This window comes from Camelus ferus, chromosome 10, assembly GCF_009834535.1.
Source record: "Camelus ferus isolate YT-003-E chromosome 10, BCGSAC_Cfer_1.0, whole genome shotgun sequence".
Classification (NCBI taxonomy): domain Eukaryota; kingdom Metazoa; phylum Chordata; class Mammalia; order Artiodactyla; family Camelidae; genus Camelus; species Camelus ferus.
Genome location: NC_045705.1, coordinates 53,313,494 through 53,333,513, shown reverse-complemented (window position 1 = coordinate 53,333,513; position 20,020 = coordinate 53,313,494). Strand labels below are relative to the sequence as shown.

General features: G+C 45.9%; 1 protein-coding gene across 9 annotated transcripts in view; it reads right to left on the bottom strand.

Moving 5' to 3' along the window:
* Nucleotides 1–20,020, bottom strand: part of TRIM66 (tripartite motif containing 66) — a 55,041-nt gene that overhangs the window by 11,376 nt on the left and 23,645 nt on the right. For 7 of the 9 annotated variants that reach the window (XM_014555980.2, XM_014555979.2, XM_032489064.1 and 4 more), the window contains 8 exons: nucleotides 19,612–19,744; nucleotides 19,183–19,299; nucleotides 17,795–17,909; nucleotides 17,104–17,250; nucleotides 14,785–14,902; nucleotides 12,747–13,651; nucleotides 11,249–11,410; nucleotides 12–521 (listed from right to left, as the gene is read on the bottom strand). In XM_014555980.2, the coding sequence (XP_014411466.1) occupies nucleotides 12–521; nucleotides 11,249–11,410; nucleotides 12,747–13,651; nucleotides 14,785–14,902; nucleotides 17,104–17,250; nucleotides 17,795–17,909; nucleotides 19,183–19,299; nucleotides 19,612–19,744 (2,207 nt within the window). The remainder of the gene's footprint in view (nucleotides 1–11; nucleotides 522–11,248; nucleotides 11,411–12,746; nucleotides 13,652–14,784; nucleotides 14,903–17,103; nucleotides 17,251–17,794; nucleotides 17,910–19,182; nucleotides 19,300–19,611; nucleotides 19,745–20,020) is intronic. The other 2 variants (XM_032489070.1, XM_032489068.1) reach the window with 2 other exon arrangements.

Below are 20,020 nucleotides of genomic sequence, written 5' to 3'. Positions count from 1 at the left end.
CAAAGACCTACCTTGCACAGGGCATTCCCCAGGGAGGGGTCAGCCCCATCCCCAGGGCACAGGCTCGCTGCAGCTCGGCCAGAGCCAGGACTGCAGCTGGATCCAGTTTCCGGCTGCACGTCAGAAGCCGGAGGCAAGCTCTGCAGAGGACAGCCTGGCACAGCCTGGGTGGGACCAGACACCAGGCTGGGCCTGGCCTGAGAGTGATCACTTGCCAGGCTTGTGATGGCCTGGGAGGGATCACTTATCAGGCTGGGCATGGATTGGGGTGTGCCACGCACAAGGCTGGGCATGGTCGGCAGGTGACTGGCTGTGAGGCTGGACATTGCCTGATTGTGACTTGTCAGACTGGACACAGTTGGTGGGGGGCCACTCAGCAGGCTTGGTACCACCTGTGGGGTGCCAGCTGTCAGGCTGCTCATGCTCTGAATCTGTGGCTCTAGGGTTCTTGCCAGCCTGGTAGAAGACAGCTCCATCTCCACAGTGTTGGAAAAGCCCATGATGCTCACAGAAGTGGAGTGCTGCAGGAGCAGAGACAAGGGCCAGTCAGGCTGTTAGCTGGGAATGGTGGAGGGGAGAGGAGAGATGCAGCCCATGAGTCCCATGCTCAGATTTCACTCCAGCCTCAGAGTCTAGTAGCTGTAGGGAACTCAGACAGCACGAGAAGTCCTGTTCCCATTCCTCTATGCCAAGGAGGTTAGTGGGCTGCGCCACAGAGAGGCAGGCATAGGCTGAGGACACTTGTGTACATTCTTGTGTGCATATGTGTGTGTATGTATGTGCGTGCATGAGAGACAGAGACAGAGAGACAGACTGACAGAGAGTGAGAGAGATAGCCTGAGGGTGATACACACTCACACACACACACACACACACACACAGTCAGCTACATCCCTCACCACCCTACCAGTGAGGTCAGACTGCAGGACCACCCTCAACTTCACATTCCCCTCTGACTAACCCACTAGTGGCCTATCTTTCCTTCTGGAGGTCCTACAGAATAGTTTCTGCTACATACAAATGAGAGGAAGTTCAAACGCTCAAACCCTGATCTGCCTCAGACATTCTTTGAGATAATGCCAAAGCTTAGGGAGCTCCAATCAGTCCTGGGGAAGCTGGGTCAACTCCAGGGCCTTCTCACAGGCTTGTTCAGATCAACTCCAGCACCACCAGAATTAGACTGAATGAAGGCTTTGACCAAGAGATGTGAAGGTCTTTTCTAGCCCTACTATATGCATTCTAAACTGGAGGCAGAGAACATCAGAGCAGCTAAATCTTAATATGACCCACTCTGGACCATCACTGAATGAGGCAATAATGTTCCAACCCCCGTAATTCGTTTCTCAGTTCTAACTGCTTGGTGACCTAGGGAAAAGAGATTTAAAAGCTTGATAAGAAATTAAAGACATACAGATTACTGCACTGAATCCATTGCAGTTTTTCAGATTAGAGAAAGATTTAATGGAGGAGAGGAGTAAGGAGACTGGCTCTAAACCTTCAGGAATTTATAAGTTTGATATCCCTGCCTTTTTTTTTAAAGGCTATAGGTATAACAATTTGACATCTTTCAAAATTCAAAGAGGAAACAAGGAGTAAATATCTCTAAGCTCCTAAAATCATCTTAAACCTGTCATTCTTTTCCCCATGAATACGACATTCAACTTTCCACTGGAAAATAAATACTTCAAATATATCCTCAAGTTTCAATATAAAATTAGTAAAGCTATTTAACAGTGAAGAAAAGACTGTCCCATCTCAGTGATGTCACCTTAGTCATCCAGTTCTTCAAGTCAGATCCCAGGAAGGAGGCATCAGGCCAACCCTCCTCCTTCACCCAAGCTAACACCAAACCTCATCAATTCTACCCCTTAAACACCTTGCAAATACTCCCACTATTCCTCTCTCTGCTGCTGCCCCAGCCTGGGTTATACTTTCATATTTTCCCAAACTACAGTAGTAGCCTCCTCAGTAGAGAAATACTTTCAAAACACAAATCTGACCACATCATTCCTCTGCATAAAACCCTCGTGTGATCCACTGTTCTTAGGATAACTGTGAAAATGCTTAACAAGGCTCCCAAGGCCTTGGTAACCTGTCCCCCGTCCTGCTTTGCAGCCCTAGTTCATACAATGGCCCTCCTCATTCTCTGAGCTCCAGACACTCAGACATTTTCTCAGTTCCTAAAACATGCCAAGCTCTCCCTCTACACACAAGCTTTAGACAGACTGCTTCCTCTGCATGGGACATTCTCCTAGCCCAGCCCCTGTTCTACTTACCTTCTGAACTCAGCTCACCTGTGAATTTTTGCTCCAGCCCAGACCAGTTCCCTCTTCTACGATCTCATAACTCCTGTGCTTTATTCTCACAGCACAATCTGTGACACCATTTGGTTAATGCCTGTTTCCCCTGCTAAACCATAAATTCCATTAGGGTATGGATTTTGTCTACTTTGCTTACCCACTCTATCCCTAGCCCCAAGAGCAGTGCCTGGCTGAATAAACAAACTAATGAGCTATTTACAATTTTTTTAAAAAACCAGTAATGCATGACTGTTTACTCTATAAATTGTAAGCCAAATGAATAGCAGCTTAGTTCTACTAACAACTAAGACTAGGAGTCTCTCCAAAATAATGACTATTTTTATGTAGCTAAAATTTATTGAGAATTTACTATATGCGAGGCAACTTGCTAGGCGTTTTACATACATTTCCTCATTCACTCCTCACAACAAACATTAAAGAGTTGTGCAGGTTAAAAGAAATAATCCATGTGAACGTTTAGAGCAACGTGTGGCAGGGGGTACTCAACAAGCCCCAGTGCTGCCACTGCTGCTGTTACTGTTACTGTTATTACTGTTGTGGCCCTAATTTTACACTTGAGAAAAATGAAGCTCAGGAAAGCATCTGAAGTTTTGTATGTTACTGAACACCTCATTTGACACATTTCCATTTCTCTTTATTTGCGTTCATATATACAAACACAACTGATTTTTGTATTGACCTTGTACCTAGAGACCTTACTAAAGTCACTTTGAGATTTCCTGTGCATACAAATCATGTCGTCTATGACTAGTGAGTTTTATATCTTCCCCTCCTTACATTTGTTCTTCTTGCCTTACTCCACTAGCTAAGACCTCCAGGGTGAGGTTGAACAGCAGTAGTGACAGCAGCCATCCTACTTTGATCTCAGGGGGATCCTTTCACTATTCACTACTAAGTATGACTGATATTTGAGGTAGGATTTTTGTAGATTTAGAACCCAGATCTTCAAAGAACTCTTCTTTCTGGCCTGTCTGCCTCTGCCCGTCTCCCGTATTCTGTCCTTCCATCTCTTTGTCCTTCCCTCTTCTGCTCTTTGTCTCTCTCAACCTTCTTTTCTCTCTTCTTCTGTTTTTATTTCTTCTCATCTCTCCTTCTTCTCTCCCAAACCTTTCCCCTTATTATTTGTTTAACTGCATCAGCAAAGTATATATTTTCTATTCTTAATTTTCAGTTTGTAAAGCAGATGAGCTAAGTACCCACTATTTCACCAAAGTCTGCTTTTTATATGCTTCTTGGTATTTCAATAGTCTTCAATAAAAAGGCTTCAATTTGCTGTCTAGTCTAAGTCCCAAGCTAATAAAGGTTGAAGAGAAGGAGAATGGGGGAATGGTCAAACCAAACGGGATAAACCAGACATAAGGGGCTGAGGCCAGAGACCAAGGGTATCTCAAACATGTCCTGGCCTGCATCCCTTGGTGTCCCCTTGCTGTCCTGGTTACACACTAACAAAGTCCTCTAATACTCTGTATTTCCTTATCTATGGGTAAGAATATCCAACAATCATCATATTCCCTTTTGTAATATGTGACAGCCCAATCCTTTGAACTGGACTCTTCCACCTTTTCCCTACTTGACGTGTGTATTTAATGCAGTCTGGTGATCATCTTATCTACCCATGACACAACTGATTCTCAGTGAGATCTTTGATGCCAAGCATTAAGAGCACCAGAATCCATCTAGGACCATTCCAAGCAATAATGATCAGGTGCTATATGTCACAAGATATGCACAAGATTAAATCCCCAAAGGGAAAACTTTGCTGATTAGGGGTAGAGATCACATCTGCAGGGAGTTACCAACTCCCCTCCCTGATTACTCATTGTATATCATGAACCGTGAGTTAACGTAAATGATAGAGGGGAGGCAGAGCATGTAGATTGAGCCACGGAAGAATAGTGAAAACTCTGTTGCAGTTTATCTCGAGCTGGATCTGCTGGCCCTGCTCCCATAACATCTAGCAGGCAGTATGAGGTCAGTAACATGTCCTAAGATACTGAGGACTACACTGGTCTCTTTCATGTCCATACCTACAGCCAATCTCAAGGCAGCCAAGGTTATCAGGAGATGGGGTGAAGCACTGTTAACAGTAACAAGAACCTGGGAAATCTCTATAAGGAAATTCTGAGTAAGAGACTCAGAAAGTGCTATGAGGAAGCCAGCCTCGACCCCATTTCTATAGACTCTACAAACACAGGCGCATTTCTGAAACCTATTATGCTGTGTGTTAGTTATTTTTGATACTTCATCTGACTCTCTGGAGTGAAGAGCTATAAAATATTAAAATGAAAGGTCCTTATTTCATGTACAGAAAGAATGAGGGGAGTTGAGACCCTCCATTGCACCCTGCTGCCAGCGCTACAAGGCAAGTAGGGACAAAGGGAGGGCCAACTTCCTGGACCAAGAAAGCAGGCTGAGTTTCCAAAGCCTGGAAGGTAGGAAGGAAAGGGCTTCTTGAGAGCAAGCTAAGGTTGGAGAAGAACTTGGAATGGGGCCCAGTTCTCTGACATTCCATGCCTCACACACAGGAGGAGCTCATATGTCAATGGAGATGATGCCACCTGCCTTCTCTAGCATCAAGGATTGTTAAGAAGTCAAATGAGAGGTGAAAGTGTCTGGCCAGCTGGAGCATCTGTACAAGGCAATCACTGACACCTCCAAGCTTAACTGACACCTTGACTTCGTCTTCACATATAAAACCTTCACACTTCATGAGGGCAAAAGTATATATTTTGAGGTTTGCAAGTGAAAATAAACTATTTTCTAGTTCAGGGAGGAAGAGAAGTCAAAATTGCGAAAAACATTTACTCTGATAGCTCAGGTCATCTCTGAGGACTGAAGGGAGCCGCCTCTTACTCCAAGGCCTAGCATCGGCTCACTTGCCCCTAATTTTCTCTCCTCTCAAACTGTATGTCCCTGTCCCTTTGTTTTCTTTGTCTTTCACCACTTTATCTGTCTCTTTAATTCTGTTTGCCACCTGCCTTACCTGTGACCTGTCTGAATTGTATGACTTTCAACCTCTTCTACTAGTCGCCTGTATAACCCTTCACCCATCTAATCCTATTGATCTGTGCTCTGCTCCCTGCTGCCTTCCCTCTCCCCATTCTTTCCACCTTGATCTTTTTCTGGAGTTCAATGTGCCAACATTACCATTCTAATGATCGCCACAAGGTATTGCCACAATTCAGAGAAAACATTGTTCCTTCATTTTAACCAGAAGGGAAATTGAGACACAGAGCGATTACCCAAATTTTCCAAACTCATAAAGGAATCCAAGACTGGGCCCAGACTCAGAAATCTGCTGCCTGGTCTTGAATTTTGTGCCACTAGGTAGAAGGCCAGTGCCCCAGTAAGATGTGATTGAGAAGTCAATAAACAGACACTTGGTGCACATACCCCAAGTTTAATATAAATTTCAGGTTCTTACAGCAAGATAATATTGCTGGGATAAAGTTGCTGGCAGATAGGGTGGTGTTCCGCAGAAATTAATTTTCCAGATATCTGAAACATCTCTTTCAGTAACAAAATGCAGTTGGCTTTAAAATACTATTTTGAAAAGGAGTACTTCTAAAATGATTTGCACACTACCCTTACTAAACAGAGTACATGGAGCCTAACAGGACCATTTTTTAGTGATGTAAAGGAACTCTGATGAACCTCTATTGCTGGGGTGTTCTGTAGTTCATTGGTGCTTTAGGGAACCTCTAGGTATGTAGGGCTTAGCTTGTCCTTTCAGTGAATGACCCCACATCGTGGTACTTTTCCAGGTGATGTTTCTTGTCTTTCCCTTGCTGTTAGCTGCTGTTACAGAAGTCCGAACTCCCTGCTTCTACTCTGCTTACTGCTGTAATATAGGAAAACTAAAAATTCCCAAAGAAAATCACGTAACTAAGCTTGCTATACCAAGTATGCTGACTAGATCAGGTTTATAGTCTCATACAGAATATAATGTGTGAGGTTTGTGACATCTGTTCTTATTGCTACTCTGGAGCTTTGCCTACTCACTTCTGGTTTCACGTTTTTGTTGTAGAAGTTAAACTTGTCAAAGACTGAACACCATGTAAATGTGCAGTAGAAGAGACCAATGACTTGGGAATTGTGTTTTGGAAACACATTGAAGGCCTTCACCCTGGCTAAAAGAAACAGATTAGAGACAAAGATAGAGGTAAATAGATTTGTGAATTAAATCCTTGGGATATTTGAGTGTTTCAGCAGCTTCAGATTAAGTAGACTGGTTTAACAGCAGAAGATCTTGAAACAACTGAATCAGACAGCTGAGGAGGGAACTAACTTTACCTGCAAGCGATTTCACAAGTTGATTTTGAACAGGAAAACTGCTCTTGCTGGTAGCGAGTGTCCCTCCAGCTCAGATGTAACTATGCTGATATCTGCTAATTGACCAGAGTCAAATGGGAAAATGATCATGGTTGGTGAAGAGAGACAAACTGAGGAGTGCCCAGTGCCCTGATGATCCGAGAAGATGGAAAAAGCAAAGAGGATCCTAGAGTCTGAGGTGGAAGGAAGAGGAAAGGAATAAGTGGATTCCAGAAAATCTAAAGTGAAAGCCAGTATGAGTGAAACCTCAAAACCCAAATCTTGGAGACTTGGGAGAATTTGGCAAGGGTATTTTCCCTAGGCTGAGTTAAGGAAATCTGAGGCCTAGAAGCAAGAATCTGTCTTCTCATGGAGTAGGAGACCTAGACAAAGATCTTGGGTTTGGTCTGTGGATGAAATCAGGCTATAAAGGAGACAGGCTTTCTAGAGAGTACAAAATTCAGGAAGCCAGACCGGGGGAGAATTCGGCTTGATTCCTACGTAGGACAGAGCACATCAGGCAGGATGCTTAGTATTTCCTCACTTACGTCAAGGTTTAGAGTACGTACGTGAGCAAATCATTTTCCATTTCTGGGTTTTAATATCCTCCTCTGCAGGTTAATGTAAATCTCACAGACTTGTAAGAATCAAATCAAGAGCTCAGGCATCAAAACGCTTTGATAATGGCATAAATGCTATTCATCAGAGTCATAATCCTTTACTCCTCTGCATCACTCTTAATAATCTGAACCACAGGAATGCCTACTACTTGTGAATCATTTACTGAAAATACATCCTAGACTCCTCTCAATCCTTGAGCAGCAACTTGGTGGCCTTAAAGTCCTCTATTGAAGATCTGGGGCCACACTGTGAGCAGGAGAGGTCCCTCTTGCAGGTGAACTCGGTTCAGACAGCGCTGTCTGTGACGCTGCCAGCCTTGACTCCATGAGAGCTTTGAGGAAAGGAGTGCATGTATTTTTCAGCAGTCGACTAGTTCAGAAGCATGAATTAAAGCCATTGAAATGTCTTCCAATTTCCCTTGGGATTTGAAGGGATTCTGCTGTAGAGTTATCTTTCTTCATGGTCTTTCTTTAGAGTGGCTGAACCAATATTAGGAAGCTTAGGCAACAGCTAGTGCCAAACAGATGTCTAAGTTTATTCAAAAACATCCTACTGGAGGCAGGGAAAGTGATGGGATAAAATGCTCATGAGATGGCAGAGATCAAGCCACTAGAAAACCCATCCTAGAACTTTCAAATCTCAGTTTCAGCAGCAATCTGTTTTCACCATCAGCTCACGTAGTACCAAGTCCCAGGTACTTGTTCACAGCTGCTCTGCTGTAACAAAAGTCCTCCTGTGGTGACACGAAGTCAGTGATCAGTTCTGAGCATGAAGGAGTCCTCGTGGAACACACAAGGAGGTGCCCAGTGCCAGGGGTTCCTCTTGCCTGTGGCCTCATAGACTTCTGGCTTCCCCTGGCACTCATAGGCTAGTACAGGCTGAGGAGTGGGCTGGGGGCTAAATGCCTTTACCGGATAAAGATAACCAAGACCAAGCTAGGCTGGGTCCCCAGCCCTCTCCCCAGCAAGGCCTCGGGCTACTTCAAAGATTGTAAAGACAGGAAAATCCAAATGGAATCCTACTTCTCTCACTGCAGTGCACAGAGAGAAGCAATTTAACCTAATCATTGAACACATGGCTAAGGCAGGAACCTGTGTTCTGGTCCTAACATTGCCAATAGTCGGCTGTATATCTCTTAGGTGGTCACTTAACATCTGTGTCTCAGTTTCCACATCTTTCAAAGGGGAATAAGAAAGTGGCTTCCTCATAGTATTGCTAGGATAAACAAAGAGATAAAATGGAATAATCCATGTAAAAACCTATGACAAACCTATAGAAAATGCTATACAAAGTATTACCAATCAATAAGAGGTTCAAAATGTTGTTTGGTAATTTTGACCTTCATACCCTGCACTGTACCCAATCCCAGGTTCAAGGCAATGAATTCCCTCAAAAAGAAAGCCCTTTTTCTTATTTCAGGAGCTTTGTGTATAGTCAGTACCTCTCTCAGTCAAGTAGACCCAGAGGTTCCTCTGGGCCAGGATGGAAACCTGGAGGTTCTTCTTCTGGGAGTTCAAGCCATAAAGAAGCCTATGAAACATCTGAAAAATGCCAGGCCACTTGCCCCTCCACACCTCTGCATGGGCCCAGGTTAAAGGCCAGGGGCAACTCAAAATGAGAAGTCAGAGGTCTTAGGGTTTTCATTAACCCCACTGCCACCCTGCAGCCACACAGGAGGGCAGCACCCCCTCACTGCTCAGAGCGCCCTGTGGGCCACCCACACAAGCAGGACAGACTCCGTGCTTGCACATGGCTTACCTCCTTTCCTTTGTACTGTGTGCAGAAGCAGAACTGAGACTCATGAAATAAGAAGTGTTTTTGGCATGGCTCCCACTACCACTCAAGCACTGGCAATCCCAGGCTTCCTTCTGACCTACTGACCTCTAGAGCTAGCTGCCTTTCAGTCATCTTGTAAGGTAGCTTCCACCAACAACACACCAACAATTTTCAAAACTTAACTTTTCCCTCTCCACAAACATGCTTTTCCTCTCATGTTCCCGTCTCAGGTGAATGGCAACCCAGTGGGTCAAGACAAAGCTTGGACTTTCTTTCTCCCGCTTCTTATTGCCAATCAGACTCCAAGTCCCAAAGCACCTGAGATCTGATCTCTTGAAGTCCTAGCTGCCTCTTTATTCTCAGCATTACTTGATTTCATTCAACTGCTCCTATTTCTCTTCTGTCCTATTTTGGTCTCCTTTCCTACAACTAAAGTGACCTTTCTAAAGTTTAATTCAAACCATGTTCTGCCTTGCTAGAAATCCTTCTTCATTCACGCCTCACAACCCCCAAGACTGAATCCCAACTCCAGAGTATAATTTACAAGGCATTCCAACTATTGTGGTTTCAATCACTCCCATTCACCAGCATATCTCATGTTCCTACTACGCCAAATTATCTGAAACCCCCTAAGTAGCCCAGGCTCTTTCTCACTTCTGGACCTTCCTACCTGCCATTCCCTTTGACTGTTTATTCCAGCCTTTCCTTCAACTCTCCTTTACCTGCCTAACTTCCACTCCTTCAAACCTCAGCTTAAAACCATGTCCTCTAGGAAGCCTTCTGTGAACAGTCCCTTCTCCCAGGGTTCAGTGCTCCTTCTATACACCCCATTGACTATCATAGCACTTTATCATACTTTATCATTGTTGATTTAACTGTCTCTCCCACTAGGCTGGATGCTCCAATGTAAGACTGCCTTAATTCACCAATGTGTGCCTGACACCTAGAAAAATATTTGGTACATGAAATGTAATATATATTTTTGAACATTGAGTAAATAAATGGGTGGATAGATGGATCATTGGATAGATAGATATCGACCCCAGGTGTAAGAATGTAAACCCCTAAGAGCCACAAAGGGTCAATTTACAGCACCTCTATGGCCTTTAGGCTAAACCATTTTCAAAAGGATAGGACAACCTAGGCAGAGACAAAAAGCCTTTAGTACCAGAGGCTTGTCCAGACTCCAAGAGTCACTACATTAACGTTTCATTTTTCCCATCTCTTACATTTTAAAACCCTCTTCCCCAAATATCACCGAGATAGACTGGTCTAAGACATGTAGGGCAATGATGATGCTGGGAGAAACATAAGGGTGTGTGGGGTAGGTACACAGAACAGCTAGTGGAACTGGGGTTGTAGAGCCCAAAGGATGCTGCAGGGCTGAGGGTGCAGTCTGGGAAGCTACAGAATAGCTGACAGCTTCAAATACAGGGATGAGTGGAAGTACCAGGAGGGCTGAGGGTACTAGACCAGAAAAGGCAGTAAGTGGAACAGGGCCAAGTTATACACGGAGGGCTAAGTGGAAGGCCTGGCACAGCACTGAGATTCCAGCTAGGAGGACGACCAGGGTAGGAATGAAAGGCAGGGGTGAGAGGAAGTCAGCTGAGGAGTCATGGGATTCTGGGTTATTACCATGAACCCTTCCACCAAGCAGGTAGGTGGATGGACAGGGAGGGCTTCAAATAGCTTATCTTCAAGAGATCTGTGTCCCTAGATGCTCAGCTACCTGTGCAGGACATCCCTGTAGACCGCTCACCCAACAAATTCCATGAATTCAAATTCTAAGGCCAACCAACTTCGGATTATGGGGCCACATAAAATACTTTCCCCATTTTCATGCAGAGAGGAAGAAGTTCAGGCTTTGGATTCTCATTGTAAATAAATTCTAGCCCTTGTATCTACTTGCTGTAGGACCCTGGACCTCACTTTCTTTAGCTATAAAATCAGAATGTTCAATAAATTGGCTGTCTTTCCCTTTCCCCTTCCTCTCTAAATGAAGCCCAGTTGCTCCCATTTTAAGTGTACGTGGGAGTGGAAATGGGGTGGAGGAGGCCCTTGTTGACTCACTAGGACAGAACGCATGAGTCAGGGCTGTGTAACATCCAGGGATGGAACAGGGATACTCCTCCCCCCGCCTAGGCATCCTCCTCCAGGTCCCTGGGGTCTTGACTGGCAGTGGGCCCCGTATGGTCAGGGAGAGCAGGCTCCGTTAGTACCTTTCTCACCACATTTGGAGAGGAATGCTGGATGGCGTTGTCCTGTGAGGGGACACTGTGAGGGGTTTCTTCTCCAGATGCCTGGGGCAAGTTAGCAGCAGTATTCTTGTCAAGAGGGAGGGCTGGCTTTGGGCCTTCAGATGCTGGGGGCTCATCTGTAGCCTGGAGAAGAAAATAAGAACTTGGGTGGGTTTTACTGCAGAGAGTAGCAGCAGCAGCAGCAAAGGCTAATGCCCATTCTGCACCCTCTGTTGTCACCATCTACACATTGTGAACTGCTCGAATTTTTTTCACAAAGAAAGTTTCATCTAAACTCTTCCTAACATGACAGTCTTAGGATAGAACCCAATCCAAGAATTACATTCACCTTAGCAATCATAATCGTTTTGATTTAATCTCACAGAGCTTGTGGTCCTCTATAAACCCTAGACTTTTCTCTGCCATCATAAGGATTAGTCCATGTCCCCTCCAAGGAACCTAGCCTCAGAGGAAGACATCTGAAGCATGATCTGAAGTTGTCAATGCTGAAGTATAAACGTGAGGCCTTATATTTTGTGATAAAGTAAAAGTCTATAGAGCTGCTTTTAAGAAATAAATGCAGTTCCATATTTAAAGGAGACACCACTATGGGAAAAGTGAGAAGGGGCTAGAACAGGAAGCTCTGTAGACAAAGAAAAGCCAGAGTTAAGAACGAAGATGCAGAGTGCTGCAAAGATCCCAGAGGTACAAGCTGTACCTCTTCAACTGGCTTTTAGCTGAGGAAGGAGAGGAGCAGCCTCCACCACCCAACTAGGGAGAGCAAGAACAAGGCCTCCTCTGTGGCATTTCAGAGTCAGCAGACCTTGGATCCAAGTTTTGGCTCTACTGCTCAATGTTTTATGATCTCTAGGCAAACTGCTTGCCCTCTCTGACCTCCACTTCTGCATCCAGAAAAACACATGTTAATGCCTATCTAACAACGTTGTTGATAGGATAAATGATGAGGTATATATAAAGCATTCCCAGTTTGGTATGCTCGGAATAAACTCTAAATCTCATTCTGTTCAGTGTTATGAAGTTGCTGCTCACTAGCACCTAGTGTACACCCTCCTCCACTCCTTAAGCCCTTCCTCCATGTGGGATTCACATATTACAGCAAGAGAAGTGAGGTTACAAAGGTAAGAGATAGCCTCTCTCCACCCTGGCACTGGCTGGAGTCCAGCACCGCTCAGGAAGTTCCATTCATAGACAAGGTCCCTAGTGTCACCCAAGAAGACAGGGATAAGCCAGGCCACTCCAGACCATATTAAACCCAGATCTATGTTGGGACTAGGTACTATGCTCTCTGGAGCTTTCCTGAGATGGGAGGTGGAACCAGGACAGTCTTGAATAGTCAGGGCTGAGTTCAAGCCCACCCTAAAATGAAGAAAATGTGTTCCTATGCTACCCTGAGACTGGGAGGCTGTGTCCCCTGCGCTATCACAGGGAGAACATGTGTTCCACTCCACCTGAGGCTCACCTGCACGGTGTCCTCCTGGCTCTGGGACTGGACGGGGGCCGGCTGCCTCACAATGTAGTTGATCTGCCCCACAATGGTTTGCTGAAGGTGCTGAGGAGATTTGGTCTGACTCAGCTGCAGGCTGGGCTGTTGAGCCTGAAGGAGGAGCTCCAGGTCCTTCTGCATCTCCTCCAGCTCGAACTTGTGGTGCATTATGTCCACGTTCTGAGAACAGGCGGGCCCGGGAGGGCTCTCGTGCTGACTAGAAGCCAGATGCTGGGATGGAGGTAGAGGTGGGGCGGGCTGCTGCTGGGGTGGAGGCGGCGGAGGTGGTGGAAGTGGCAGCTGCTGCTGCGGCTGCTGCTGAAAGTGGCTGAGCTTCAGCTTCTGGTGGTGGCCAAACTGGACTTGGATAGAGGGTGACTGTAAGGTGGGCTGGGCATGGGCTCCTGGCTGAACATCCTGCGGGGGGACGATGCACACAGGCTGGGAAGTCAGCTGCTGCCCCAGCCGCTGGGATGTGCTCTCCTGCTCCACGGGGGGCTGGGTTTCCAGCCAGGGCTGCAGCAGCTTTGGTGGATGAGGATTGCACGGCAGTTCTTTCTCCCTGGGCAGCAGGGTAGAGCACTGCAGTGACCCCAGCTGTTGGGGCACCATCTCAGAGGGCTGCCTAAAGCTGTGGGCTGGGTGTATGCTGGGTGGGGGGACCTGGCCTTTGAGGGAGGGCGAGACTGGGGAGCAGTGGGAGCAGCACACAGATGAGGAACACAGTGCTGGAGACTGGAACTTGTGTGAGGGATGGCTAAGAGTCTCTTGCTGAGCCACTGGGGACTGGTGGCTTTGATAAAAAGATGATGGTCCCTGTAAGCCTCCATAAGCAGGAGTATCTGCCCGGGACAGCTGTCCACCCTCAGTAGTTATACAGCCTAGAAATTCAAAATAGAGAATGTTTCCAAAGGAAATCTGCAGTTGTTCCCCACTTGCTACCTCCCACTCCTAGGACCAAAAGGTATCATTCAACAGGAAAGAAGAGAGTGTGCTCGAAAGTGGCAAAGAAGAGTCAATGAGCATGTCTTCAACTATGGTTCTGGGGAGCTGTGTGTTGGGCGAGTGGGATGGAAGAGAGAGGGAAGCTCTAACACCAGGTTAGCAGCAGGTGCCAGCACTGTGGTCTGAGGTCCCTGGGCCTTCATGACGAGTAGATGATATCTATCACTGTCAGTCTAAGGGCTCCTTCAGCTCACTTGAGGCTTACTTAGGGGAAGACTGAGCTCCTTGAGGGCAGGAGGCAGGAGGAGTCACCTTCGGTCACTTAGTGGCCAGTGTGGGGCCTGATTCAGAGCAGGTGCTCACCAAAGGAATTAAATCAAAGGGGAAAGGGAAACAAAAAATACACCAAAATATCATTTATCACTCTGTCAAGTTCAAAACACTTGCAATGAGATGAACAGCCCAGATGAAGGCAGCAGTTGGCCATTAGTTTAACAAAGCTACTATTAGGCTGTCAACACAGGTACAACCCCAAGTTGTCTACATTCCCCCCAAAGACTGAAAGCCAGCAAATTATTGTAGCAGGGAAGGAAAATGCACAAGGTCATAAATTATCTGCTTACATCTCAGCTCCAAAGGGTGTGACATTGTCTGTCTGTCTGTCTCTGTTGTGCCTACACATCTATACACCCTTATACTCAGAGACACAGGTCCGCCTGCACTGCCATTCAGCATTCTGGAGAGTAGGGCCACTGTCTTGTCTCCTCTCTAGCAATGAAACCAAGGCAACAGGGACATTCAAGCAGAATAGGAAGCTCAGATTTCAACTGGTCCTATTACAAAAGTTCTGTATTGCCACTGCTATTTAAGCTATCAATTCTCCCCATCCCACCTTAACACCACCTCCATATCCCCTAAAAAGGTTTTGCTGAATGACTCCATCACCACTGGCATTCTCAGGGAGTGCTTTCTCTTGGGCATATGCTGACCTACCCAGTAAGCCAAGTAGATGGTCTATATTCATTCCCAGCAATTATGTAAAGGCCAATAGAGTAGGCTCTGGGCTCACCAAGGGAAGCCAGCTGCTTGGTCCAGAAGTTAGGCTCCCAAGTGAATCTGATACTCCAAGGGGAGCCAGGGTCTGTGTTACAATTTGTCTCCAGCAATCGCTGCATCTGAAACACAATCTGACAACAGCACCAAAGGTCATTTCTTTGGGCATCTTATGCCTGAGTAACAACTCCCTCTCCTTCACCCTTTGGCCAGGTTGAAGGGCTCAAAGCCATGGCTCTTTAGCAAGTGGTCCTCCCTTACATGCTCACTTCTTTGCACCTCAGTATCTTCACATTACTCCTCCCTCCCCTTACCCCCACACTGATCCCTTTCCTCTTACTGAGGCTTCGGGAAAGCCTACATTCTTATCTCTCCCAGGCCCCAAGTGAGTTGTAATTCTCCCTCAGGATATCACTTGTCTGGGAGCCTCTCAAGAGCATTCCATTCATTCTACCATAAGCTCAAATCAAAAGCCTATGAGGGCAGACATTCTCTAAGCATCCCACATTCTCTTTCCACCCACCTGTAAAACTCCCTTTAATTCTAACCAGTTGCCCTCTTCCTTAACCATCCCTTCTTTCATCTATCTCCCATCACCAACTCCCTCATTTATCTAGGACTTCAGCAAGTGTCCAACTACCCTGTCAACAGCTAGTTAACCAATGTCTTAACATCTTAGCCTCTTACTTCCTTGATTTCTTTAATGCGAATCACCTTCACACCTCTTCCAGTTCAGTCACCAGACCTAGACCATTTTCATCATCTAGAACCATTCTACCTATGAGACCTTGAACTCCAGCAACCTTCTCCCTGATCACAACTAGCTCTCGCTCTTTCTGAACATGCTCTTCAACCTCACTGACGCCCCCAAGCCCTGCTCCATCAGTCCAGAGGGCCGTCCCAGCTTCCCATCGTTTTCAGTAACAGTATCACTAGTGCCCTAATTCCCTCCCCATCACCAACCCCTCATCTCGGGTCAATCCAGCCATCCCAGAGTCATGTTACTGGGGTCACTTCAGTCATCATTAACCTCAGGGGCACCCTTCAGTTCTTTTTCTTGTCACCTCCTTTCTTGTCAGCTTCCTCTTCCACAGTCCTTAATGACTATTTAAAATCTTTACTTTTCTCCTCAATGCCATTTACCCAGTGCCTAACTCTTCCCATTATCACCTCCTACTTCACAGAACATGAAAAAAAAAAAACCATAAAAGATAAATTCCCTCAAATTTGTATCCCGCCTACCTCCAAACTTAACTGTATTGTACTGATACCTTCCTGTCCTCCCAACTCAGAGGAAGGGAGTGCCTTTTGTTTAAGGTCAGCCAGTTTACTCTAGATGCTACTTCTTTCTGCCTTCCCAGTACACTCCCTCTACCACACATCTCTTCTATCTTCAACCTCTTCTCCCAAATAAACATGTGCAACTGTCTTCCTTACTTTAAAAAAAGTATCCCCCAACCCATCTCCTTCTCAAACTACCTTCTTGTTTCCCTTCTTTTCACTTCTGTCTCTACTTTCTCCCCTCCCATCCTAAGTCCCCTCATTCTAGCTTTTGACCATTCCACATTGCTGGAATTTCTTTCAGAGACTACCAGGGACCTCCTGATTCCTAGATCTCAAGGCTTCTCTTCACTACTCATCCTCTCTCACCTGTGTAACAATGATAACATTGATCACTTAAAATTTGAAACTGTTAATTTCTAGGCACCACACTCTCCTATTTCCCCTCTGACTTCTGAAGGTTGCTCTGAAGGTCATCTCCTTCACACATCCTCTTCCTTTGTCTATGCTGAAAATGATGGCATTTCCCTGGTTCCCAGTTTGTTCTTCTTCTCTTCCTTCACACACTGTTCTAGTATCATCGATATCCTGGTGACTCTCACATCTCTCTCTCTAACCCTGAATTTTCTTCTGACTTCCAGACCTAGCTATCAAAACAGATTTTGGACAGCCCTTTTTACATGCCCACCAGGTACCTTAGATTCAATATATCCCAATATAAACCCCATTAACTTTTCAAAATTCTTGCTCCATTTCCTGAGCATCACCATCTTCCCAAGATCAACACCTCAACGTCATCCTTAACTCCTCCTTTCCTCTTAGGCCCCATTTAAACCCAAATAACTTTCTAGGGACTGTCCAGCACACTGCTAGTATCCAGGCTAATGCCTGGACCCATGACCCAAGATGGAACTACAGAATTCCCCAGCTGAGTTGCCTGGAGGAAAACAGATCTATTCCAGCACCTCAGTCCTCTGCACTGTGGGGTTTGCTGAAAGATGGTTTTCACTTACTAACCCAAAATCAGTGATTGAGGAGTTGGAGTTCTTCTTACCAGCTCTTTGCTGAAAAGGAAAGGGATGCTGGTTTTGCTGCAGACAGCCCAGTTAATGAAATTCTGCACATGCTCAAACTGACGGTTGAGAACCATGATGCTCTGTAACTGCTGCTCCAGCTTCTGCTTCCTCTCATTAGTAATCCCCTGGGTACGAAAAGAGAAGACAGAGTCCCTGATCCCATCCTTGGACTTCAGTCCACATGCTTAGGAAGTCTGGTGGCCTGCATATATCAGTGTAAACACTTTTCAGAGGAATGGAATCAGAGGAAACCGTACCTCAAGAGGAGAACATGGACTGCTGAGGGATGGAGGGAGAAAGGGGAGGTAGATTTGACAGTGCAAATATGGACCAGATGATAAATAAATGAGGAAATGAATGAATGTCTACATCTCTTGGGCATAACTTGTTTCATGACTCTCTCTTTCAAGGCTATAACCCTGTACAGTTCAGGAAGGCAACTGCCTTACTACCATAGCGTTAATAGGAGTTTGGTCTGATTTTCTAGCCCTTAATGTACCAACTTCCCAAAACTAGACTAGACATTTTATGGCAGAGGGAGCAGCAGAGAGCTGTGAAAACTGCACATCTGAATTCTAGCCCAGGCAGCTCTGAGCCAAGACAAGTTTGATATGGGCCTGGTTTCTGCCCCAGGGAAAGTACAGAACCCATCCAGCTGTCCACATATACCTCCAACTCCTCTATGAGCCCGTTGGCCTGTTTGTTCAGCTCATTCATCAGAACCATCTTGGCCATTTTGATCTGGTTTTCCACCTTCCTGTGCTGATGCTTCACCTCAAAAATCCTGTGAACAGGGTAGAACAGAACGTGGTGAGCCCTCCCCCTAGGCCTATGAGGGCCTAGAGACAGCAAACAGAAGAGCCAACAATGTAGAGGCTGTGTACTGAGATCAGGGCCCAGCCGGCACCAAATGTAAAGAAACAAGAAAACTCCTCCACCACCCACCCCATCCTTTGTACAATCCAGCCCACTTGATCTAAGTGGGCCAATGGCCCGAAGTTCAACTCAGTTTACTCTAGGTAAACTGCAGGTCCACACCCAGCTCAACCCAGTAGCTCACCAGTTCACACAGAACTAGAGGCAGGACAGAGTGAGTGAGTACGGGTATGACTTCATGTAATTTGTTGTTTTCTTAAAAAGGAAAATACTCCACTAAATAGTGTCAGGCAGCAAAAAGGACAGATAGAGAGAAAAAGTAGACTAGTGGTTGCCAAGGGCTGGAGATATTGCAGGGTGAATGGGAAGTGACTGCTAATGTGTATGGGGTTTCTTTTTAGGGTGATAAAATGTTTTAAAAGTAGATAGTAATAATGGTTACACAACTCTATACTAAAAATCACTGAATTATACATTTTAAAAGGACAATTTTATGGGATATAAATTATATCTCAGTAAAGCTATTAAAAACAAACAAACAAACAAACATGGGCTTTGAAGCCACAAAGACCTAGCTTCCAAATCCAGCTCAGTCTCTGACTAACTGTGATCTCAGACAAGTCACCTAACCTCTCTGAACCTTAGCCTCCTCATCAGTAGAACAGAGATCACCCCTGACTCAAAGAATTGAGCAAAATGATGCATGCATGATGCCCAACCCAGCGCCTGCCATGTGATGATCTCTCAGTACCTACTTATTTCTCTTTCTACATAAAATACTGACAATTTATATCATGTGTAGATTTATGCAGAAAACACTGGGAAAGGGGTGACAAAGGGTAAACTGCCACTGACTTGTTGTACCCACATGATAAAAGCACTTCTTCCCCAGTATCTACTCTGTGCCCTTATTCTTAAGCACCTACCTTTGGCTAGTGCATGCCCACTTTCAGAAGGTATGCACTTTAGCTCAGACTCACTCTTATCGTCTTGACCTAGCTTGGCCCCAATTCACCAAGTGATGGCCCAAAACACCCTCCCTGGCCCTGAGACCTCTAAAGCCAGGATATATGCCTTCTGGGACATAAGCCAATGTCTGCATGTTCTCTTCATAAGCACTTCACTCTGGGATTGGGTCCCAGGACAAGAGGGAACAGAACATAGGGGTGAGCCTATGCTACCTGTCCTCAATTTGCTTTGCAGATGTCTGTAGGCTGGATTTCTTATGTGCCACCTGTGTAGTCACACTTTCCAGAAGCATCCTCTGGTTTTGCAAAACTTCTTCAAGATGTCTGCACCTAGAGGAGGAGGCAGAGAAAAAGCTTAGGACTGGGTCTTATTCTGAGCATGCTAGCCAAGCAAGAATCCCTACCATGTGCTGTCTCAGCCAGGCCCGTGGAGGCTGGGATTACATCTAGGCAAAGTCAGAGACTCTTGTCCCATTAGGCCTTCTCCAGAGAAGCCCCACAACAGGAACTGAGAAAAACTTCAGCCCAGGGGCTGCAGGCTGGCTTGAATAGGGAGAGGACTCTGATGCACTAGGAGCCCAGTACTCTCACAGGTAGCGTCTAGAGCCCCACAAGCCCATTCTGGCAGCCAGCCAGCCCCACCTGTGTTCTTTGTGCTCCACCATGAGACAGCTATGGCATGTGAGCACATCACAGGTCTCGCAGAATAGCTTGAGTACTTCCTGTGTGTGTAGAGGACAGTACAAGGCGAAGTCACCGGAACCACCATTCACTCCTGCCAGAGTAGATGGAGAAAGTAAGCTTCTGTTGCTCAGGAAGACCTCTCAGTTAAGCTCTGCTGAGCAGCCCTCAGCCATCTATAGACACACGGAAGACACAGAGTTTGGAGGGAAGGTGGTACAAAACAGGAGAGGCCTCCCACTGGGCCAGTGAGGTTCCAGGAACATAAGGAGGAATGTGGGCTTAGGCTGGCTGTATTTGCCCAGCTGTCCAGAAATAAAGAGCCATCAGGCCCCAGGCACCCCACCACCTGCTGAGGCTGAGGAAGGTG